Consider the following 25,066-nt stretch of genomic DNA (forward strand, 5'->3'; position numbering starts at 1 on the left):
TAAGTTGGAATGAGAATCCCATCATGAAAAGAAATAAAACCAGACACTGAGCCCTACAGTAGTTACTCGCATGCTTTATTCATACAAATGCAGTGATTACAAATTGTATAAAGGTGGCATACAAGGTTTTCATGTATTCCATCAACAATTAGAATGTGTTAAATAATTAAAGTTAGGGAAAATTGTTTCATCTTCCTAAAAGTCACCACCCCAACATGCTTATAATAGGTTTTTCTTTTCTTCAAGAAGGACCGAAATACTGCATTTTCAAAAGATCTACCTCTGTAAAAACTTAAATTATGCTTCTTGATGCATCTGGTTTGGTACCATAAAAATTAAAATGCAGGGAAACTCTGGGAGGTCCAGGTTACACCATGTGCAAGGCAAGAATTAATTCTGGGACTTGAGGTGTAATTGCTGAGAAATGTACAAAGAGCACAGTTAAAGTCCAAGGCTCTGTGAAGCCAAGAGAAGTCTCTCACTGGCCTCCATGAGCTTTAAACTGGGAAGAAATTTACCTGGTGCTCTTGTTTAATACATGCACAGCATCTGCTTGCAAAGACATTCACTTTGAAAGCACAGGAGGTTGGAATCAGGCATGGAACTACACAAAGCAAATTATTTGTTCAATAGCATTATTTGCAATGATAAAGTAACAGCATTCTTACATATGCGTAATCCTCCTCAAATACAAATAAATATAGATTCAACTGCAACATTAATTTCATTTGAAAAAAAAACACAAAAAACTTTATATATAATGATAGGTATAGGCATTTACAAATTGAAAATAAATTAAAAAGGAGAAAAAAAAATCTGAATCAAATGTGGGAAGGCATAACATGGCTAAGAAGCAATAGCCATTCAGTACTTCAGGTAATATCTAATGTGAAACACAGCAGCCCTCCCACCACATGAGGCATTTGCCACTTGCACTAATTCTAAAATAAAAATGCTCTCTAGGTTATTTTTGGCAGTTCGCACCTATCTAATCTGCGTTAATTTGGTAAAACTGAGTCTGCATAACTCATCACAAACACTACCAATGTCCAATCCACTCAAGCAAGAGGCAATACCAAGCCAGCAACAACCAACCCTAAGTCCAAAATTGTCATTATCAAATTATCAAATTCCAAAGTAATTTGTTTTATAACACAAACAAGGATTAGTATTGCTATGTAAGCATTTAGTATACTATTAAAATTTGTATATAATGCAATAAAAATTTATTCTGGGATTCTAAGAGCAAAACAGATCAAATTGTGACTTTGCAGAAAGCAAAGGATTTAAGCATTTATAATAGGATATTGTGACAGAACAGATAATTCTGCCCAGAACAACTCAAGATTAATGTTTAGGAATGTCCAGTGAGACAAGTACAAACATTACCCCATTACTCTGGCATGTCAGTCAGCTGATTAAAATTAAATGGGACAATATCATTATCCAAACAAAACTCTGTATAAGTGCATTTCCCCCTACTGGATTAGTTCACCTTTCTGTTAAAAGGTTAGACTTTGATTCTGCAAACCCTTTTTGTTTCATTCCTCAGCTGAGGTTTCAGTGTCTTTACTTCCTGAGGAATGTTTTATCAGATTCTTTACTCCCATCTTCTTTCAAAGGAGCTCCTGCTGCTTATCCACAAGCTCCTGGATCTGCATCTGCACTGCTTGCAGCTCATTCTCAATGGACACCACAGCTCCTCCAGCACTGCAGCGAGAGGCAAGGAGAAGGCACAGTAGAGACCACAGCCATGAGCTGATGCCACTTCTAATTGTGGTAATTGTACTCAAGCCAAGGATCAAGCTGTTAATAGAAAGCCTTTATTTACATGTGGGAAGCAACATTAACCCCAGTAAGTTTAACTCCTTTGGAGTTGTAAACAGGGCCATTAGCAACAAGCTGTGTTGATGTACCAAGATCTCCCTCCTCCACAGAAGAAAAGGATGTGCTGAGCAACAGGGTTTGGATGTAGAGGGAAAATGCTTTATCTGTCCTTCACACGTGAAAGAAGTGAAGCAAATGTTCCCCAAAAGATTGGGTCACACAAGTGACTCTTTGGCAGGAATTGCCTCTTTCCATCCCAATATGATGTGTGGGAATTGCAGATTGTGTTCTAGAATCCAGTCCCTGGAGTCTAAAACAATAATTAACACATACACCTGCCTGCCAAGCATGTACTCCAGAGCCAGGTCAGAAAAGCATCAGAAGCAGTTACTTCCTCCCCCACACCCAAAAAACCCAAGAGGTTTTGGCCCATCCAGAGCAGATATGGTCATATGGTTATGGAAACGAAAATGTGCGACAGGGAAAAATATCTTCATTTCAAATAGAACAAAATGGTGGTAAGTGTCTTCCTAAAGGCCCACTGCTACTCAGCAGAAAACAGTAAAGAGTATCTTAAAATTTGAAGCACATTTTAAAAATACTGAAAACCAAGTAATTTCCTTGACAATGTTGATTTTCATCCTACAATAGCTTGGGTTGGAAGGGACCTTAAAGCTCATTCCAACTCCCCTGCCACTGGAGCAGGTTGCTCAGAGACCCATCCAACCATGCCTTTAACACTTCCAGGGATTGGGCAGTTTGGTTTAGTTTCACCTAAGAAATAAAAAGCTATCCAGTAAAAGAATTTTTTTCTTCAAATCTTAAGTATAATAGCAGAGATCCCACAAAATCTTTTATGTATACATTAAATTATTGTAAATAACAATCAGTAACATGATGTGTTTGTGTCATGTTAGCTAAATGAACATATGGAATATAAATTATGGATCACCTACAACAGCTCTCATCTTTGGAGATTGAAGAATGTTATCTTTAGGAGATCTTATTTAGCCAAACAGCTGTCGCTAAAAAGAAAATGAAATATATTTTAACATGTATTTATTTTATAAGTAAACCTTCTCAACTTTAGAACAAATTTACTGCAGGAGATTCTTCATTACCAGAGCTGCGGGTGTAACAGTTTAAGCACTGGTTAATTTGCTCACATAAAGAAGCTCCACTAGGTGACAACTGCTTTTTCCCTTCTGCAAAATGGATAAACACAAACTCCCAACCAATTCCCAAGGCCACAGCTCACCAGGCCTCTAAATGAACCCAAGTGAAGTGTAACCAAGTCATACATTTCCTGCAAGAGGAATGCTCTAAGGTAGACCAGTCACTCACCAGGTGCCCATTGCCAATTTTGATTGCTTCAAAGCTTATTTTACAGAAAAGCCTGGACGCAGTATTTTGTGCCCCTTAGAAAGGCAGCCACCATAACACCCAGAGGATCTGTTAGGAGGTAGTGAAAATGCTGTTTGGTTTAGAGGAGGGGTTCAACTTTGAATAATCATCAGTGAAATTAACGTGGAATTGAATTCATTGGGTCATTATTTGAACAACAGTTTTTGTCACATTGTACCTTAATAACACCAAACTAAAGAGATTGATATTTTCTGTTACTTCATCATGAGCTATTTATTACATAGATGGAAACAAAGTCTAATGGAAGGTGAAAGGGATTAAATTCAGCATTACAATAAATACTTGGGGAAAAATTCCTCACTACCAGCTGATTCCACCATAACAAGCATCTTCCCCGCTCCTATAAATAGAGAAAGAAATACATAATAAAAATGATGTGTGAATAAAACACTTCCGCATCACCCGGGGCCAGATCCAGACGCCTCTTAACCACCTCCAGGGGCGGCGACTCCCCCACCTCCTGGGCACGCTGCTCCAGCGTGGGGCTATGACAGCGTGAATGGCATCCAAATATCCACAGTGAGCGTGCACAGTGCGGCATTCCCTGCATCCCGCACCCTCACGCCAGCCGCAGGCACGGCGCTTGCCGGGCTGGAAGCCCCTGCTCGGTGGGGCTGCGCATGGGGCTGGATGGATCCATGGATGGATGGACGGACGGACGGAGGAAGGGACCGAGGCCGCCAGGGCGAGCAGGAGCAGCGCCTCGCAGTCGTGTCCTCCCGTGCGTTGGGCTCAGCCGTGGCTCGGGCCGACAGCTCGCACAGCTGCCCCGCGGGCTGGTGCCGCATCCTTTAGCTTTCGTCCCTTATCCTTTATCCCTTTTCCCTTATCTGTTATCCCTCAGCCCTGATCCCTCGCGGCTCGCGCCCCGCTCCCACCTGCGCCGCGCGCTGGCCCCGCCCCTTCCGCCGTGCGCCCTCAGCCACTGGCGCACGGGGCCCAGCTCGAGCTCCGCCTCTCCGCCAATCAGCGCCGATCGCGGGCTGTGGGCGGGGCGGTACCCCCGCGCGGCCGTACAAGGCGGCTACTGATTGGCGGCCGGTGCGACCAATGGGCGGGCGGCTCTCATGCGGCGGGGTGCGTGTTTCCGGAAGACGTGGCCGCCGCCGCCGGTGCCGCTCCCGCCCGTGCCGCTCCCGGAGCCGCTCCCGGTGCCGTCGTCACCATGATCTCCCTGTCCGACACGCAGAGTAAGCGCTGCCGCCGCTCCCGCTGGGGGAGCGCCGAGGGGCCGCCCGCTGCGGGGCTGGGGGCGCCGGGGGTTCCCAGGGCGGCCGGGCCCGCAGCCATTGTCCGCGGCGGGGCCTCCCGGGAGCGGCCGGGCACGGTCCGGCCGGGCTGCTGGACACCGGCCGGGGAGCTCTCACGGCCGCATCCCCGCAGTGGGAGGCGCGGCGGCGGCCCCGGTGCGGCGGGAGCGGCGGCTGGCGGGGAGCACGGGTGGGAAGGGGGTGGAGAGCGGCGGGGCAGCGCTCGGCGGGACCCCGGCCTTGGGAGAGCTCTGCCAGCACGGCCGGACGTGTCCGGGGCTGCGAGTGCTCGGTGTGCCGTGCTGCCGTGCGGAGGGGCTGGAAGGGACCCTAAAGATCATCTCAGCCATGGCAGGGACACCTTGCACTACTCAGGGCCCGTCCAGCCTGGCCGGGAGCTCTCCCAAGGATCCAGGGGCAGCCACAGCTGCTCTGGGCACCCTGTGCCAGTGCCGGGCGAGCGTTACAGGAGAACATTTCTTCCTGTTACCTAGCCTGGGTTTGTTTGGGTTTGTGGGTTTGTACCCGTGGCACTTCGGCTGAGCACTGTGTGAGAATGAATGAAAGCTGAACGATAAACAAAGTAACACTCAGCTACGCTCTTCTCGTGTGCCTCCCTCTGCGCGTCAGTGGTCTGGAACCACTTAATTACCTAAAGAGTAAAGAGCTTTGCTGTGCTGCTCTTGCTGGTACCACTCAAACGTCTGCAGGTGATGCTGAGAGGGCTTCAAAGTGAGGCCGAGACATTGAAGTGGAAAAAAGCAAAAATATTTGTATGTGGCCATTGTTTTGTTTCTACCAAAGTGCTTGGAAATAGAGACCAAAGAAATGAAAGTAAAGCAGTTCCTAAGTGTGTCCTTATCCAGGAGCACCAGTGGTGTCCGGGGTGCTCTGGACTGTGTCCAGGAGCTCAGGGGCCATCCTGCTCCTCTGAACTACCCCAGCCAGGGCACACTGCAGGGCTGGCAGCTCAGGGGCCATCCTGCTCCTCTGAACTACCCCAGCCAGGGCACACTGCAGGGCTGGCAGCTCAGGGGCCATCCTGCCCCTCTGAACTACCCCAGCCAGGGCACACTGCAGGGCTGGCAGCTCAGGGGCCATCCTGCTCCTCTGAACTACCCCAGCCAGGGCACACTGCAGGGCTGGCAGCTCAGGGGCCATCCTGCCCCCTGCTCTGCCCCAGGGCACACCCAGGGCTGGGTGCACTGCTGGGCTCCCGGTACAGCAGGGACAGGGAGCTGCTGGAAGGGGTCACGGGAATGATGAGGGCTCTGGAGCATCCCTAAAGAGAAAGGACTGGGAGCTGGGCCTGTTTATTTTGGAAAAGGCTGAGAGGGGATCCCATCAATGCATGTCGATATCCCAGATGGGTGACAAGAGAGCGGGCCAGGCTTTTCAGTGGTGCCAGTGGCAGAACAAGGAGTAATGGCCATGAAGTGAATGAAGCACAAGGAGTTTAGCAGAGGCCATGAAGTGAAGCACAAGGAGTTTAATCTCTATGTGAGCCATCACTTCCCTGCACTGAAGGTGGCAGAGCCCTGGGACAGCTGCCCAGGGAGGGGCTGGATCTCCCTCTCTGCAGCCACTTGGACACATTCCTTTGTCACCTGTTGCAGGTGGCCCTGCCTTGGCAGGGGGGTTGGGCTGGGCGATCTCCAGAGGATCCTTCCACCCTAACCATTGTGATTCCCTGATAACAGCTTAAGCTGCAGGGTAAAGGACAATGACAGGCCTGTGATTTCAATGACCATCTCATGTATGGTGCATTTCTGGAAGGAAATGAGTCTGCCTGATAAGCATCACAGCATCAGCTATGAAGGAGGGTGTGAAAAATCTAGAAAAAAGAAGTTAAAATAACTTTATAGCAGGATATGGGAAATGGAGGTACTGGAGAGCCAGTTAAGGCCAAGGATGAAGACAGGGAGCAGAGTTTAGCAGCATTCAGGTGCTAAGTATCTCAATATCTGACATACTCAGATACTGTGCTGTTACTGGGATGAGTACCAAGCCTTGGGGTTAATTTTTAGCTTTCTGATTGATTAAACCCTTGTGGGCTTTGCTTTTGCTCTTAACTTCCAGTCTGGAGTATTCATTGGGCAAAAAGATAAAAATCTCTTCAGAAGGAGACTCACTGTTTTTATTTTGCTTGGTTCCTTATGTGGGACCTTCAGCTATTTCCAGTGCTAAGACTGTTGGTTGTAACTGTCACAGACAGGAGGACTAAATAAAACACTCTGACATTTAGTGGTTTTCAGGGTGGGTTTTTTTCAGTTTTTCTGAAATTCTGAAGATAGTTCATTGGATATTTTAAAATTCACTGCTATCTGGAAAAATATAGAGTTAGCCATAGAGTCACTGGTGGAACAGTGTGAAAAATACCTGGAGAGAACCGCTGCTGATGTTTGGAAAGTTAATTCTGCATCTGCAGTCTAGAAGGTAATTTTAAGTGGTGCATTGAATGGTGTTATAAACCACCAGTAATTGCAAGAGAATTCACTTAGGTTTTCCCAAATTTATTTTTCAATACTAAAAAATACTGCTAGCAAAATAATAGTTATGCATTGAATATAAGCTGTATTAGGGTTTGTCTTCTAAAAGCCTATAGCACACAATTACATTTTATTTTGCACTATATTATGCTCTATAAAAGACTTGAGATGTGTATTGTCTGCTCTAATCTTTCACAAGCAATGTATCTTAAGTTTGACTCTTAAAATCTGCTGAGCTGTTTTTACACCGTGCTGCAGTAGTCTTGCACAGCTTATGGAATTTCTGGAGAAACTGATGATGGTTTGCTCCCTTGTCTCAGGAAATCATAATTATCCAGGATAAATACAACCTGACCAGTGTGTGTTGCTGCATTTCTAGGCATTGATATGTTGTATTTGACTAACGTGGGAAAGCTCTTCTGGCACAGGAGAAACCATTTTAAAATAGTTTGCTCCCTCTATAAATATTCATCGTTAGTTGTTGAAAGGATTTTCTACAAAATGCCAGCACTTTTCCTTCCTCTGAGAAGTGTAGTTAAATATATTTACAAATTCTGATCCAAACCAAGGCAGTAACTGAGATGTCAGCACTGGAGGATAATAGTCCTGGACCATTCATCTTCTTCCAGCAGTTATTTTGGGATGATGAGAATAATGTTCCTTTCTCTTTTTCCCTTTTCCTCCACTAAGCAGAGCACACGGGTGACTTGTGCAGTGAATCAGAGCCCGTGGTGGCAGGAGTGCTTCCAAACCGGTTTGGGGTGGCTGCAGAGGTGTCAGAGAGGGAATTGCCGCAGCTGCTGGGAGGTGGCTCTGCCTCCTGCCCACATCCACACCTTGAGCTGCGCCTGGGGAGGAGCAAATCCTCACTTCCAGGACTGCTTATTTATCTTGCTGGCAGCTGGTAGTTCCTCTGGAGTCCTGCCTCCAAGTGTTTGCCTTCCAGAATGCAGATTCTTTCTGCTCTTCTGAACTAAAGAGTACTGGAGAAAAGGGCACTTGCAATTGTTACACTGCCTTCAGTCAGCAGATCCATTGAAAATACAATTTGCAATTCTGTTTTTCATTGTAAACTAGTACGGAGAGTGCCTGTAGTAAGTTGATTGGATCGAGTTACTTAGTGCTTTTAATTGTGGGGTGTTAAAATGCTCACAGTGAAAGTTTAAAGTGGCCACACAACTACAGCTCTAACAGCCTTGCTGAAAGCCAAGCCCTCAGAGAAGTCTGGGGAGTGGAATGTTGCTGTAACCAATCTGAGCTGTGTTGAAATTTGTTTCCAATAACTACTTACAAGTCCTAAAACAGGCATAATTATCCTCCTTTACTCCCAAGCTCATCAAGCAACAGCAAATGACCAACTGCATCAACAGAGTGCAGTTAAAATCCATGGAGGCAGATCTGGCCCACAGCAGCGGTGAGGGATGTGATTGTCGATTTTGTCGTTTTTGTTTGTTTCAGGACAGGCTATGCAAAGCTACTTGGAACTTCAAAATACATGGGCATATACACAGGCAGAGTATTAGGGTGGCTTTTGCTGAGCTGTTTTTGTTTTGCAATTTACAAACCTGTCAGTTACTGTGTCTGGTCACAGTGAAAACAATAATAAATGCATGTGTTTGCAGCCCTGTTGCTGCTGCTCCTGGTTTTTCTCTCCCATTCATCTGTGCAAGAGTCAAGGGAAGGCTTTAGAGATTTAACATTAAAAGCACGATGTATTTCTAATAGCAGTCTTCAAGATACTATTGTGAAATGGTAGTTTTAATCCTGGCTTGACATTTGTTTCTCCTACAAACCTTCCATCCTACTCTTGGCTTCCCAGTTTTCCTTGAGCATCCTTTGCAGAACTCAAAGTTTATAGAACTGTTTAGACTGGAAAAAACCTTTAAGAGCATTGAGTCCAGCTGTTAACCCAGCACTGGCCAGTCCATAATTTAAGAAAAAAAAATAAGTACAAAAGGTATTTTTAGAAAAATCTGCAAGTTAACATAATAAAATGAAAAATTTCATAAAATGAAACTGCTATACAGCACTAGCAGTCTAGAGATATTGTACCTATGTGTAATGTAAATCTACCATTTAATTAATAAAAATTAAATATGAAGCATGAAAATTATAATTGAACATTAATCCCTCAATATTTAGTATCTGCCAGTTTTGTGAAAACTGGCAATTGTCTGGAGCCCCAGGCTGGTGTTTGATCGCTGTCAGCACACGTGCAACTCGGAAAAATCCTGCAGGATTCATCCAAGTTCTGTTCCATCTAGAAAATATTGTGCAAGTCATGGGAGATGGAACATGAGGTTTCAGGAGCATGGAGAGCACCAGGGTACTTACATTACTATGGGAAAGATAATGGGATAAGATCTACAGATCCAAGAGTATTCTGAATTAAAAGAATCACAAGGATCCACCCCTTCAGTGAATGACCCATATGGGAATCAAACCCCGACCCTGGAGTTATTTGTACCATGTTCTGACCAACTGATCTAATCTGGAAAACAAGGTTTCATTCTCAAACAATCCTTTAATTTACAAACAATCCTGTTCTCCAAGATAGCAATTAATCAAAAGGGTTATATGTCTTTCCTATATGTATGGATGTATATGGTTGCATTCAATTCCAGTTCCAGACATGGCCTTTGTTGATAAACAGCTTCCAAAGATCTGTCTGTTGAAGTAACTGGGGTCTACAAGATTTATAATATTTGTACAGTCAAGGAAGTTTCTAAATTTAAAATGTCTTTAGAGTGGATGTTCTCGTTTTTTCCCCAGCTTTTATCCCTGACCTTTTCTTGGTACCATGTTTTGTTACATGCTTAAATTTGTTTCTTTTTCAGAGATTGGAATGGGACTAACAGGCTTTGGAGTGTTTTTCCTCTTCTTTGGAATGATACTCTTCTTTGACAAAGCTCTTTTGGCTATTGGAAATGTAAGTGACTTTTCTGCAGTGCTTAGAATCAAGTACGTGATCTATTAAAGATAAACTCAAAATAGAACAGCATGTTATCAGTTTGAAGCTGAATGACAAAGATCACTGTGGTGATCTGGTATAAAAGAGGAGTGCTCAGTGATAGGAGTGAATCATTTTTGCTGCCTGAGGTTAGAACAGCTCACTCTGATGTGAATATCACTGTGGGTCAGGCCTGTGGGATGTTGGTAGACAAGAAGCAGCTTGTTCCACAGTTATGCTGCTGCAAATGGGATTTTTTGTGGTCCTCTGAGATCACTGTCAATTTTACTATCTATTTGGATTAAAATCTTTAAGTACATGCTAGCAAATGTAGTTTTGTAGTGCTGTAGGAGGAAAGAAAGAAATATAAATTGCTGGCACTTCTGGCATTAGAAGAGCCAGACCTCCTTCATAAAAGAGAGATTCAGTATCTGCAGCTTTTACCAAATCAAAGTTGTCACTCAAAGCAGCACAGAAAATAAGTCCTAGATCTGGTACAGGAAATTTCCAATCCAAATATCAAATGCCAGGGTGTTTCCTGCATGTGCCAGTCTCTGCCTCTGCTGCTCTCAGCTGTGCCAGCCAAAGCACAGCCTGGCTGGGAGGGGTTCAGCCCCTCTTTTGCTGATGCCTAAAAGTCTGCAACCAAACAGATCAGTTTCCTTCTCAAACACTGAGATTTCCCATGGAAATATAAAATTGTGTATCTGAATTTGTTGAAGCATTGTTATGAACCATCAGATCAAGTGTGCAGTGGGAGAGTGAAAAATGAAATAATGCTTATTTGTTTTTTCTAATGTAAGGTGGAAATACGAGATCCTGCTTAGGGAAAATGAAAACGTAGGTAGGAAGAGACAGTGACAGGCTATGTGGTAACCAAAATAATGCAAGAAAAGGTACTGTGTCCTTGCAGAGAATTGTTTTAATCAAAAAAAAAAAAAAGTTATATCAGAAAGGGCAGGAAGTTGTAAGAAATTTATTTGTTAAATGGCATCCAAAACTTAAACCTGAGTAAAACAATCTTGAGTAAAACCTGAGATACTATTGCTTTCTGAGCAAAAATGTTGTTATAATAATTCCGAGCCCTTTTGCTTCAGGACACCAGAAGTAGTTCTAACTACTTGAGACTGGTGTGATGGTGTTCAGTCTATAGTGGAACAAATAAATAAACAATAAAAAGACTCTGCACAGTAAAAAACAACTGTTCAGCTTTTTCCTTCTCTGGCTTGGCGCTGTGAGGAGCTCAGCAGAAGCAGCTGAAGGTGTCAGTGGCACAGAGCACACAGAGCAGAGGGGCTGCCGTGTGTGCTGGCAGTCGGACTGAGCTTCAGCACCACCTGTGGGTAAAGCTGTGACAGGGCAGATCCTCTGTCTGGCTATGTTAAAAGGACAGACCCTTTACTTTGAAGCAGCTGAGAGCTGCAAGTGCTTTAAGATGGACCTTACAAAAGAAAATCAGTAATAAATTCATTCTCACCAACTGTCTCGTGGTATCATCAGAAGATATGCAAGAAAGGCAGTGTAATTTTATAAAATATGTAGTGTGTGTTTACATCCTGTATTTGGAAACATAATTAGTTGTTTTCTTTCTTTGGTTTGGTTTTGTCTTTTCTAGGTTTTATTTGTGGCTGGCTTGTCTTTTGTTATCGGTTTAGAAAGAACATTCAGATTCTTCTTTCAAAAACACAAAATGAAAGCAACGGGCTTCTTCCTGGGTGGTGTGCTCATAGTTCTCATTGGCTGGCCTTTAGTAGGAATGATCCTGGAAATTTATGGGTTCTTCCTATTGTTCAGGTAAGTCTTGTTTGAAAACAACTTTGGGTTAGTTTATCTAGGAATAAATGTATTGTGTAGTGTTTGTATTACAGTTGACAAAGCAGCATCCTTTAAATGTTCCTTTTGGACAGATGTTATATGAAATTGTTTATTTACAAGTTGGTAAGTATTTTTCCAAGACTCAAAGCTGTTAATGTTGGTGAGGCATTTACCAAAGTGACTTTCATAATGCTGATGTCTAACCAAAGAATTGTAAAGCTTCAAAATGTGTGGGAGCCCAAATTGTTAGCAGTATGAAGTTTCAATATCTCCTCATGGAAAAGGGATTCTTGGTCCTTTTTTCAGTAGGGAGTTTGTTCTTTAAAAAATGGGGCAAAATATTTAGATACAACCATCCTAGGTTTGTAACCTTACCATTTCATCACTCTGGCAGCCCAGGGAAAAGCTGTTTTCTGTCATGTTTCATTACAATTGTGCCTTGGGGTCAGAACTGCGTGTTTGGGTTAGCAGTATCTCAACTGAGTTAAAGAAAAATGGAAATTCTATTTTTTTTAACAGCAATCTTGGAACATGTTATAACTTTCACAATGTGTCGTTTAAGTTCTTCATAAATGCAACTGTAATAGTGAAAGAATTTGACTTGTTACAACCTGCATAGATATCTATATTTTTATCTTTATTTCCATGGTTGAAGTTCTATGCTTCCCTACAGAACAAAGCAAAAAAAAAATGCAAAAAAGTAGAAAGGGAGGCTTCTGGTTGTTCTTGGACCTCTCTCCAGATGCAGATTGTTTCACTAATGGTTACTGATCAAGTTTCAGACCCTGAAGTGTTCTGTGAATGGGTGAATAACGCTGTTCCTGTTAATCAAAGTGAAACCATTGTTCTCATGAAATTCTTTTTGTACCCAGTAAAATTGTATGTTAATCTGATATTTAGTTCAGATAAAATGTTTATTTTAAAAGTCAATCTGAACTTGGCTCTTACTGGAGACAGTGAAATTTCAGAAAATTAATTTTTTGGGGTTAATGTATTTCTTCTTGTTCTGCTCTGTGTTACTCTGAACCCTGTCACTGTAAGTGCTGTGATAATATCAGTATTTCACTGAATACGCTGTCACTTCTTGCATGTACTGCTTGGTTTAATCAGCCAGCACAAAGCAAGTAGAATGTGCTTCCAACAGAACACCCTCCTTTAAAAGATTTCAAAAGAATTATAAGTTAGTCTGTCTAGGCAGGTATGGTTATGGATTACCTAGTGGTGTTGCAAGGTAAAACACTGTTGAGAGGTTTATAAAAGATCAATAATTATCCCCAGGGCTGTCCCTTAGCCTGAAGGGAATAACAAGGGATGGATAATTCCAGATATTAATGTTTAGCTGATCTGTTTTAATTTAAAGTATCTGGAGACCAGTGGTTTGGCCTGAATGATCTTAAATGTATTTTCCAACCTTGATTCCATGATTCTGTGACCATCTTTTCCAGGACTCATTAGTTGATAGAATCTAAATCCCTTGCTACAAGGCTGACTAGTGACTGCTTCAAGCAAAGCTTTTTGTTTTGCCCCAGCCTTGTTCGGTTCAACCATCCTCCTCTTGTCAGCAACTTTCTCCCTTCTGAAGAAGTTACAAATGAGTCTTTCCTCAAGCACCTTTTTCTGCTGTTCCTCAGGGTCCTGCTGCTTGGTTGCATAGCAAAAACTGCCCTGCTATTATGGGACAGCTGTTGTAATCTAAGGTGCTTTTGGAGCCTAGTTCAGATGACAGCCCTGCAGAGTTATGGCTGACAATATTATCCCTGCTGTGCTGACTGTTCCTTATTCTTGGACACAGCAGTTGTTTTCATCTGTTACAAGCGATTTGTGTGCCCTGCCTCGCAATTTACTGGGCTGCTGAAATGAAATGATCTGGTCTAAAAAAAAACAAACAACCCCCCCACCCCAAAAAAAAACCCCACAAAAAACCAAAACAAACAAACAAAAAATCCCCCTTGTTAGTGTGGATATACCCAGCAAATAGTTCTTAGCAGGGTGGTGAAGAGGATGATGACTTGTGAAATTTCCCAGTTTCACTGTGGCTGAGGCCTCATTGCATATTAATCCTTATTCCATGCAGGGAATGATCAGCACAGGATTGCTGGGAATGCCAGCAGCTGCCTGCAGACAGCTGAGATGCTGCCACAGCAAATTTGGTTTTCTGCTGCAGAGGTTAGGTGGAGAGTGCAGGGGCTGCACCAGAGCATCTGCCAGGGAAGATCCCCAGGGCCACCGTTCAAACCACTGACTTCAGTTTGGGAAATAAATGAATGCACAACTCTGTCATGCTTCATTTTCTTTAGTTAATGTAAGAGTATCATCCATGCCTTTAATTACTCAGAACTAACTTCACTTGTTTCTACAGTGGGTCTTGAATGTATTTTCTATAACATAAAGAGGAATTATCTCAAAATATGGATGCTAATTTTGAGAAGTCCTTTTTGCTGACTAAATTAGGTATTCTCACTTGAGTTATTTTTTGATGAGTTGACTGAGAGTTTCCAGCTATGAAGAAAATTAAATCCATTTAAAAATACACCATTTCATTCCTGGTTTTCTCTTTACTCTGATGAATGTGTACTGATATATTTGGTAAATAAGTGTGCTGCTAAAAAGCTGAAAGGTTTTATGTAATCTTGGTTTAAAAATTTTTAAAATTAATTTTTTTTTCATGTTACAGCAATATGAGGAAAGCTTAATTACAAAACTAATACAATCTTCTGATGTTTTACCTAAAGGGGGTTCTTTCCTGTGGTGGTTGGCTTTATTAGAAGAGTTCCAGTTCTTGGGTATCTCTTGAATTTACCTGGTATAAGCTCGGTAAGTTTGGTACTTCATGCAACAACTGCAGCATGTTCTGGTTTTCATTCCACTGATGTAGCACCTGTAGAAATGCATCAAAAATAAAGCCAATAGAACTTTGGAGCAATGACTTCAAATGCATTCCTGCACTGTTCCTGCACCATGCACATCCCACTCATTCCCAGGGAGACACTCCTGGGGATAAAAGGACAAAAGGAGGCGTTGGCAGGAGCTGCCCCTGCTCGTGGGCAGTGGAGAGGGAAGAGTCCTGCGTTGTGAGGGAATGCTGGGGTTCTGCTTCCCTCTTGGCCCTGGCTGAGCACACAGGTGCACCCTCCTCCTCTCCTGTTGAACAGTGAGGAGGGCACCGTACTTGGTGCAGTATTTGGCAGAACTTAGGAAAAGTGGCCTCTAAAAGCAAAGAGTGGAGTTCAGTGTTATGTTGCAGCTCGTATGGTGAACCCAGAAACTCTCAGCTTGCAAAGTCATTCATCAGATATATTTATTGAGGTCCACTGCACCAGGCCACATCTGTTTATTACTATAGATTTGTGTTTTTTTCAAATTGAGTTTTCCATTTTTAAACCAAATGGCTGAGGATTTGAAGACAACAGAAAGATGCTAAACTAGGGTGTTTCAGTCAACTGCTTTTACTGTGCTAATTTATTTATGTATTTTAACACAAGCATTTGTAATACTGGTTTTGAAAGCAACAGTTTTAATAGCTAGTGCTGAAACTTAATAGTGGGAATAACTTAGATGCATACAGGCTGTATTTTAAAAATGAGTGTTCCAGATCATCTGTTCCAGTCTCACGGTTAGGCCCAGTTGTGGCTCATAATTCATGATCAATTGAATGTTTCATCTGTCAATTGATCCTAATCATATTTAATTTGATCATAACGGGGTTAAATCTTGTTTTTAAAAGATAATTGTTAATGTTTTATTCAAAGCCTACGTAGGCTCAGAAGAGAATCCACAGTAATGGTCAGTTGAAATATCTTCCTTGGTCTACTAATGCATGTGTGGCTGAGACTGTATTGTTTTGTTTTAACCATTAAGCTGGCAGTGTTATCTGCATTCTTCTATTTCCTTTCTCATTCTGTTGCATCTTCATGCTGCACTGTTAATGTCTATATGAGAAAAACATGTTATGCAGAAACACAATTGCAATTGTAAGAATTTTGGTTTTCACAAACGTAAACCATGAGAGCTCGGTGAGTACTACTTGACTCTCATTCCCAGTCACATACTAACTGTGCAAGCACCAAGCAGTATTTGAGAGCAGCTTCACTCTACATAATGTCATCAACCTAAAACCTTTTTGTCTCCTTTTTCACAGCTTGTAGATAAAGTTGGAGAAAGCAACAACATGGTATAATGACGAGAGGGTGGAAGACTGATCTAAACTTTTACTGTATTATTTATAAAATCCCTTTGAAGAATACTCAGCACAAGGATTAAGTTGTGTACAAAGGAAAAAGCTTGTTACATTCTTTACATAACAGTTTAATTTAAAATGTATAGTCAACAGTATACATTAGAAAAGAAGCTCAGCAAGTGTGCTTCTAGAAAAGTAACTCCAGAGTCCGAGAAGTAAACTGAAGAGGGGAAAGTCATGGAATAACCCCTGTTACAACTGTTCAAGACTATTTTTGTTGGTTTTGGAAAACATGCTAGAGGCAATGAACCCTTGTGGAATTAACGGTGCCTGTTCTTTACCTCCTTATTTTGAAGGTGCAGTAGAGCAAACAGGCCTACATTTTTAAGGGTGACCCAAACTTACCCAACCCTCTGCTTGCTATCCTCAGAGTGCAAAAAAATCAAACAGGAAACTTCTTGTGTAACAAGAGATGCATCTTTGCATGAAGGTTAAGATGACTATTCATCTATACGTGTATTATGACAATAAAAAGGAAACCCTACACAGTTCTGTTGTAAACATTTTTGTAAATATGTGGCTGAAATACAGCATTGTTATCTTAATGTTTCGAAGCCAAATGTTAGTTGATTGTATTTGCCTTCCATTTCGGAATATGAAAAAGGTCAATCTTTAATAACTTTGGTCTTAAATGTTGGTTCTGAACACGCAGAGCTCAGTGGGGAACTCTGGAAGCTGACCTGCAGGCCTTGCAGGTTGTTCTCCTTGAGCCGTGTTCCATGTGCATCCTGATGAGAATGTAGCCCCTTGTCACTAACGTGCAAACTCTGTGAAATACGCTTAGTTCACACAAAACTGCATTAGGCTGAGGTGCTGATGTGAACCCTGTGACATGTAACTTACCAGAACTTGGAGCTTTGTTTTTAACCAGTTTGAAACTAAGCTTTCTTTGTTTACTCTGGAACTACGAATTGACTTTTATTTTTTACGGTAATAAAATGGAAACTTAAAGCTCTGTGTATGTGAGTCTGTGGGGAGAAAAGTGCTGAGAGGCTGGGGCTGACTACAGATCAAGTGCCAATCTCCCTGTGTTTGTAACGTGTTACTGGTTAGCTGGTTATCTTCAGACAGCTCCTGGTTACAGAGCAGCTTTGCTGTTACTGAGGATTCTTGGCTAACCTGGAATAAATGTCCCCTCCTAATGCCCAGGTCCCATTTCTGCTCCTGTTGGGGTGTTTGTGCACTTGCAATAGTCTCAGTCACAGTGTCCTCACCTACCAATCCTTGTTCAGTGAATTGTGTTTGTGCAGGCAGGGGGTTCTGTTCTGTTTCATTTTTTTTTCCCTTTCATGTACTCCTGAAACAATTACCCAATGTAGTATTAAAGTTAGCTATGTAGCCTAAAGGTCTAATGACTGGGGGTGTGTTTTTTGTTTTGTTTTTTATTATTATGCAGTTAAAATTGGAGTTTTCTAATGTTGATTTTAACTTTAAAAAATCCTGGTATACCAACCCTTTTGAAAGTTGCTGTGAAGTTTATTTGTATAAAACAAGGGTTTTTTTCACTACAACTGTATAAATAGCCACAATCTGCTATTATCAATATTTAATTTGTTTCCTTCTAAAACAGGCACAAAATTATTCAGAAAGAAAATCCAACCTGTTATTTTGCAATTAATAACATCTGAAAAATCAGTGGGCTTATTTTATAAATTGCTATATTTTCTTGATGGCATGTGCATTACAGTTTAGAAACGGGAGTGAATACAATTGTTGGCTCTACCTCAAGAGATAAAGCATTTTAGATAACCCAATTTTAACTGCTTCTATAGCTCTGTGGTGTGTTCCCGTGACTAGAGAAAAACACTCCAGCAGCTTAGCCAGCTCCTGTGTGCTGTGGTAGGGCACGAGGCTGTGCTGTGGCAACCAAGTGCTGTCTCAAGCAGACAGTGCTCACCTTAGAAATCAGCTACCTGAAGGTTTTTGTGCTTCTGTCTTGAAAAATACTGTGATGGAAAAGGTGGATTGCACCACAGGACTGTGGATCTCTGGCTGCAGCAACTTGCTTGGTAAGCTGAAGTACCTTCATCAACAAGAAATGATGATGATGATGTCTTTTAGAGGTGGTTCATGTGTGGCTGTGGATGATCTTTTGCCTCTGAGAAGCCGGGGTGTAGGCAGGTCATCTCAGTTATATTTAATTCATTGTTTTAAATCAAGTCAATTTTTTGTCACATGTGAACTGTTGTGGAAAGCATCTGAGGGAACAGAATTGTGTGTTGAATTTAGCATAGTCTATCCCTCAAGGTAACGTTGTTTTTGAGATGGTTTTGCCAAGATAAATGTGGGTGGCAGCAAAGGTCAAAACAACTTAGCCTTAAAGTGTTTCTGTCCTTGTAAAAATATCTCTATAACAGAAACATGCTTGGAATGTTTCCCCTTTTAAATGTAATTTATAATTGCTGCTTTAAAACTCATAAGGATGGATCTTATTCTGAGCAAATGAATACTGTAAATATCCTTGTCATACCTTGAATAAATGGGAACCTTTTTCTATAATTTGTCTTTGTGTCTTCGTGTGCACATTTTAAGAAAGTCTGTTGACAAGTGTTGGACAAGTTTTCCTTTCCAGAGTCAGGAGTACAGGCTGTTACTGCCTGGCTATCTTACACTGTTGTGACTTTTACAGTAAATAGGGGCTTGGATTAATTTTAAATTGAGAGGTTTCCTCCCTTTTTTACAACAAACCTTTTTCATAAGCATCCTCCTAATTTTTCAAGTTCCAGTTTCGGATACAGAACAACAAAATACAAAATTTCAGTTACATGGGGAACTACCTCCCATGATGAAATAACTGTGAAACTTCAGGAGAAAAAGAGCATGTGTTTAGATCCTGGAGCAGGGTTTTAGTCTAGCTCAAGGATGTGACCATGAGTTCTGTGTATCCTAGAAAGTGGCCTGATAAGCAAGTTTACCATTCTGTGTTGCTTTGCAAGCTTGTGGCTCATTGTTGAGGATTTTCACAGGAGAGGAGCAAAGGAAAGCTTTTAACTGGTTGTTGAGGTGTTGTGTTGGTGCTGTGCACCAGTTTGTACCCTAAAAACTTAATTTGACCAAAGTTGCTTGTCTAGAAAGAACTGGCACTTCCTAATTTGAAAGGAAAAACCCCACAGCAATGTCTGGTTACATCTGTTAAACTAGGAGAGGTATAATTTTAATCTGTATGTGGCTCATGGCCAGTTAATTTCAGTGACTAGTTGCCATTCATTAACCAGGAATACTTTGGCTTTGTTACTGCTCACAATGTGGTACCATACACAGTTTAGAGACTGTCAAAAGCAGTGCAAATAAAGGAATCTTGGCCCTGTAGCAGATGTCAAAATGAAGGTTTTATGGGATGACTTTGAATTGTGTAAAGATTTCAAGGCACAGACTCATCCACTTGCTGCCTTTCTGGATGACTGATTGTCAGTCAGGCTGGAGAGTAGAGTCCATATCCCTAAACCAAATGTCTGTCTCCCTGCTGGCTCTTCAGAGGTCACTGCTATCCCTTGGACTCCATCTCTGCTGCTCTGGCTGCTCTACCCTTGGGAGGGCCAGTGCCAGCCGTGACATCAGTGGCATGTCATTACCAGACTGATTTACCAGCAGAACCTGGCCCTCATGGCCCATCTGTTCTAAGTTCTGCCCCTCTGGTATTGATCTTGGCACATTGAAGCATCTCTTAGAGGAGCTGGATCTCATGCTCAGCCCAGCAAAGAGATTCTGCAGCTGCTGTAATCCCTCACCAAGCCTAATTCACCACAATTATATGCTAAAGCTGCCTCCTCAAACACAGAATAATTTACAGAAAAATCACATGGCTACGGTGGGGTAATTTAGTGTGGAATTCATTATCTCAGACTATAAGTATTATGACTGGGATTTGGAGCAATATCTATGTATGGGAATGCATTTATGTGTTGGTTACCAGTCATTAAGGGTAGTTTAATTAACAGATCACCTGCTGAGGAAGTGCATGCCCAGAAATGTGCTTGCCAAAAAGCATCTGTGCTGCTGCATGCTTTCTAGCAGGCACCACTTCCCACTGAGTACTGCTTTTCTGGGGAATGTGGTGGATCTCCTACAGAAAAATATAAGTTTGGGTCTCCTACTGCTCACAGAAGCTCTGGATTCATAGCTGAGCACCACAAGCCATGCTTTCATGGTCCCCCTGTGGCCACCAAAGGAACCAGGAATGTGGGGGTCCCAGTTGCTGGGGTACCAGTTGTTGGCTTTTCTGGGTCTGGATTGAAGGCACTTGAGACAGTGGTTCATGTTCACACTCAGGTGTTTATTATTTCTTATCAGTAAAACAGTCTCACTGCTGTGAGTTCAGCAGCTTTTCATTAGAAGGCACAAAATGCCCAACAATCTCTTGGTACGAGGTCTTTTCAGACTAAACTATCCAGTTAAGAACTGACACCTGGATTATTTTCCCTTTTAACCCAATAACTGATCCCAAAGAGCTGCAATGGGGACTTTTCTGCCCAATCACAAAATGCCACCCAAACCCATGAAGAAGGAAGAAGAAGCAGTGTGAAGAAGAAACCCAGGATGACACCCTGTGCCCTCCATCTTGCTGCCATCCACAACACACTAAAAATCCCAAAACCTCAATTTCTCACCAAGTGATGCACCTACACTACTCTCTATAATCTATTTCACACTTTTGTGGGTTCCAGTCTATCTTGAAGTCCAGGAAGCTTTCTCCATGGATGAGGGTCAGAGTCAGTGCTGCCCTGGGGGTCAGGGTGCCCCAGAGCAGACAGAGGAATATTCCCTGTGCCCTGGGTTCCTCACAGGAAGAAGTGCAATTCCTCAGGTCAGGGATGGCAGCAGGGGGGTCACCAGCTCCTTGGGAGCAGCAGCATGGAGCCCATGTCCCTGCAAATCCAGGAGGGCAGGTGGGGGGATGTCTCATGCTCAAGCACAAACACACCTTTTATTGTGTTCTTTTTGGCACACGCTATTTGCCCCAAGTCCTATTCCTGGTGAGTGGGACCTGGAAAACAGCTTGAAATTTCCTGCCTGTGTTTTTTTTTTTTTTTTTTTTTTTTTTTTTTTTTTTTTTTTTTTTGTTGTTTTGTTGGGTTTTTTTATTATTATTTTTTGGGGTGGTTTGGTTTTTTTTTGTTTTTTTTTTTGTTTTTGTTTTTTTTTTTTTTGTTGGTTGGTTGGTTTTGTTTTTTATGCACTTATTTCTGAAGCCTTTTTAGGCTCGGTTTAATTTAGACTGGGGAACCACAGCGCAGTTTTAGAGCACAAAGAGGATGTTGAGCTTTTTATGGAGCGCTGTTGGAGCCAAAAAGCTGAGCAGCTTTTCTCTGCCCCTCTCTGGGCTGGCAGGGTTTGAGGCAGCCAGGCTGCACTTGGGAAGTTGGGAGAGCAGGATTTCCACCTGGGCACAGCCCAGCTGCCTCACTGCCTCCTTTCCTCCAGGCACCCCAAAGCTATTCCAGGAACATCAGTGAAATCCAAGATTTCACATCAATTCTTACCATTTAATTCTACTACTTGGAAATAAAAGGCTTTTTTGCACCCAAATGTTTTACACCACCAAACCCACACACACCCATTAGGTCAGTCTTTAAATACTGATTTTCTATTTATAATGAAACCTTGAATCTTCCAGATGCTCCAGCTGAGTGGCTTTTATCATTCATTACATGTCAAACTCTGTGATCCAAAAAAGGGTGACAGAGCTGGGGAAGGGTCTGGAGCACAAGTCCTGCGAGAAGCAGCTGAGGGATGTTAAGCCTGGAGGAAAGGAGGCTTGGGGAGACCTTTTCACTCTCTACAAGTCTCCAGCAGGGGATCAGGCTCTGTTCCAGGCAACCAGCAACAGGACAAGAGGAGAAGGCCTCAAGCCACACCACAGCAGGGTTAGGTTCAACACTAGGCAGAATTTCTCCACAGAAAGACTGATTAAACATTGGAATGGGCTGCCAAGGAAGGTGGTGGAGGCACCATCCCTGGAGCTATTTAAAACAAGCGTGGATGTGGCACTCAAGGGCATGGTTTAGTGGTGGGCTTGGAAGTGCTAGGTAATGGTTGGACTCAATGATTTTAAAGGTCTTTTCCTACCTAAACTGTTCTGTCATTCTATGAACCTGAGTGGAGATTTATCCTCCACTTTCTTCTTCCCCCCTCAATTGCACAAAATACTGTTTCCTCACTTTCCCACCAGTTTTTAAGGAGGGCTGAGTGGGGGATAAAGAAGTAACTTTAGGAGCCACACTACATGGGAAAAATGGGCCAGCTAGGACTCGTGGTGCTCCCTTTAAAAGGGGAATGATGGTGTTGATTTTGGTGAGAGGTGGGGTGGGTTAGGTGCTGCTGTCCGCCCTGTGCCTCCTCCACGCTCTGGAGCACCTGGACTCCTTTAAAAGCCTTTGGCAGGCTGTGCTCTGATGGAGATGTCTCTTGAGGGAAGTCTGTCCTGTTCTACTAGGGCTGGGCCGGGTCGGCAGCCCTGAGGAGGTGCAACCGCCCAGAACCTTCTGGAAGCGGCCCGGGGCAGGCAGGGGTGAGGTGAGTGGCTGGAAAACAAAAGGCTGCAAGAAATGTTGGAAACCAACTCTGTTCTTGGTTAATTCCCGGAGCCCGATGTTTTTCTTGCCTCTCCGGGCAGAAATAAGTGACACATTCACAAAGCGCTTGTTTAGGAGGAATGCGTAAAATGCTGGTTTTAAGGGGTGGGAACGAAACGGGGGGAGATGTGTTTGTTTGGTTCCAATTACTCTCATGCATGCAGACCTTTCCCTTTCAGCGTTTTTCCCAGCATTTCCCCGCTTGTCAGATGCTGTGTGGCCGCTTTCCCTTTTATCTCCTGGTTTGCGATGTTTCTTTTTGCGAGGTTTGATTGTGCAGCCCGTGCTCTTTGTGCTGAGGCTTTCAGCCCTTCAGCATTCCCGACAAACTCTTCCTACCTCCTCCCGGCCTTTTTAGTTGGGATTTTACACCCCGATTCTGCTCATGGGTTTATTTTACACCCAGATTCTGCCCATGGGTTTTACAGCAGAGCCCGCACACAGCGGGGCTGGCACGGCCGGGGAGGTGGAAAGCAGAAGCGAGGAAAGGAGCACCGGGCAAAGGTGCTGCCGCAAAAAGATCCTGCTGCTCTGAAAAGCACATCCCCTGTGTGAAAAATGCGTGTTTTATGATTGGCTTTTCGTAAATATTAAATAGTGTATGCGTTGTGTTAGATATGCTGTATTTTCTTAAGTAGTGTGGTGAATATAGCTTTAGGTTAAACAAACTGTTCAAATATAAACTGTGCTATGGAGGATACTTTTTTAAAAAAGAAAAGACTCGCAGCGGGATAGCAGCCACAGGACACCTAAATCTTTCAGAGAAAGAGAATTTATTGCTCTTTTATCAGGAGAAACAAACTTCTCACCTCACTCAGCCCTGGAGACGCTATCAGGATTCGGAGGAAGAAGCTGACACTGCCCAGGGAGAATCCTGTGTTTGAATGGAATTTATGCATCATGTATGAGGTGTATGAATATGCAAGAGGTTATTGCTTTGAAGGGTTAATCCTCTGTTAACGTGGGTCCTTTTTTGGGCTTATTTTGCCCAGAAAGAGGTACCCAGACTGTCCATAACTCTTTGTTTCTATTGTCTCTCTTATTGTCTAATCCAAATTGTCCCAATTACAATTACTCTAATTATATTGCTATTTTTATAACACTTTTATTACTAGTAAACTCTAAAACATTGAAAACAAGTGATTGGTGTTTTTCACACTTGAGACCCTGCATCCCACTCCAGCTCTTCATGAGGAGTCAGACCATGCTGCTTTAATATTTTTGTTTCTGCAAACGATCCTCCCTCCTACTTTTCCAAAGGAAGATTGGAAACCCAGGGCACCACAGGGAATATTTCTCTGTCTGCTCTGGGGTGCCCTGATCCCGAGGGCAGCACTGACTCTGACCCTCATCCATGGAGAAAGTTTCCTACACTTCTTCAAGATAGACTGGAGCCCACAAAAGTGTGATTATACAGAGCAGTGTAGGTGTGTCACTGGGTGAGAAATTGAGGTTTTGGGATCTTTAGTGTGTTGTGGATGGCAGCAAGATGGAGGGCACAGGGTGTCATCCTGGGTTTCTTCTTCAGCTTCTTCTTCCTCCTTCTCCATGGGTTTGGGTGGCATTTTGTGATTGGGCAGAAAAGTCCCCATTGCAGCTCTGTGGGATCAGTTATTGGGTTAAAAGGGAAAATAAGTGTCAGTTCTTAACTGGATGGTTTAGTTTAAAAGACCTTGCACCAAGAGATTGTTGGGCATTTTGTGCCTTCGAATGAAAAGCTGCAGAACTCACAGCAGTGAGACTGTTTGACTGATAAGAAATAATAAACATCTGAGTGTGAACATGAACCACTGTCTCAGGTGCCTTCAATCCAGACCCAGAGAAACTGATAGAAGAGCAGTAATTGCAACCATCAGCTTCTCCTATTATTGTGGTAGTCCTGACCAGTCTTTGAAGGACCTCTCCTTCCCCAAAATAAAAACAGTTTAAAAAATCATCCCACCCTAACATTTTGTACAGATCTGAACACGTTTGTGTGTATAATTACATAATAATTTATATATACATATAATAATAATAAATATAATAATAAAAATATTATATATACATATAATAATTTCTCTGTTAGGAAATTTCTACAGCACCAACCTCATCCTTAACCAAAGGTTTGTTTTTACCCTCACTTTTAAAGCTTTCCACAACTGTGTTTCCACATCTGCAGGGCAGCCATTTGGGAGTCTTGTACTCCAGTTACCTTCCTAATAATTCTTAGGAGTTTTAGCTTTGTGGCTGAAATCAGTCACAGGTTTTCCCTGGGGAATATTGTAGATGACAGCTGATGTTTGCTTATTTTAAATATTTGTGCTAATGCGTGTACTTGCAGTCATAGAAATTATGCAAGTTAGAGTTTTAGTACAAAAGCCAATGTAGAAGTGAAGTGTTTCACAAAGATGGAAACATGGCATTCTGGTATTTCTGGAAGAGCTATATCTTTTTCAATAAGCTTTGGAACACATTTCAAAAGGGCTTATATTACCAAGAGCTTTGAAAGTTTTAAAAGA

At 42.6% G+C, this 25,066-nt stretch overlaps 1 protein-coding gene and 1 long non-coding RNA gene across 3 annotated transcripts; one reads left to right on the forward strand and one right to left on the reverse strand.

Annotated features, from left to right (window-relative positions):
• Positions 1 to 477: 477 nt before the first annotated feature.
• On the reverse strand, positions 478 to 4,161 carry LOC141728875 (uncharacterized). 2 transcript variants are annotated; one of them, XR_012580153.1, is made up of 3 exons: positions 3,710 to 4,161; positions 2,780 to 2,852; positions 478 to 1,806 (listed from the first exon to the last, which is right to left on the reverse strand). It is a non-coding gene; the product is annotated as an uncharacterized LOC141728875 (long non-coding RNA). The 2 variants fall into 2 exon arrangements; XR_012580152.1 differs by lacking the exon at positions 478 to 1,806 and having other exon boundaries at positions 2,826 to 3,592.
• A 121-nt stretch (positions 4,162 to 4,282) lies between these two features.
• GOLT1B (golgi transport 1B) lies at positions 4,283 to 18,496 on the forward strand. The gene is made up of 5 exons (XM_005492872.4): positions 4,283 to 4,442; positions 9,829 to 9,920; positions 11,557 to 11,735; positions 14,489 to 14,570; positions 15,895 to 18,496. The coding sequence occupies exons 1-5, from the start codon at positions 4,418 to 4,420 to the stop codon at positions 15,931 to 15,933; spliced, it is 417 nt and encodes a 138-aa protein (XP_005492929.1). The 5' UTR covers positions 4,283 to 4,417; the 3' UTR covers positions 15,934 to 18,496.
• Positions 18,497 to 25,066: the final 6,570 nt, after the last annotated feature.

Source organism: Zonotrichia albicollis, chromosome 4 (genome assembly GCF_047830755.1).
Source record: "Zonotrichia albicollis isolate bZonAlb1 chromosome 4, bZonAlb1.hap1, whole genome shotgun sequence".
NCBI lineage: Eukaryota > Metazoa > Chordata > Aves > Passeriformes > Passerellidae > Zonotrichia > Zonotrichia albicollis.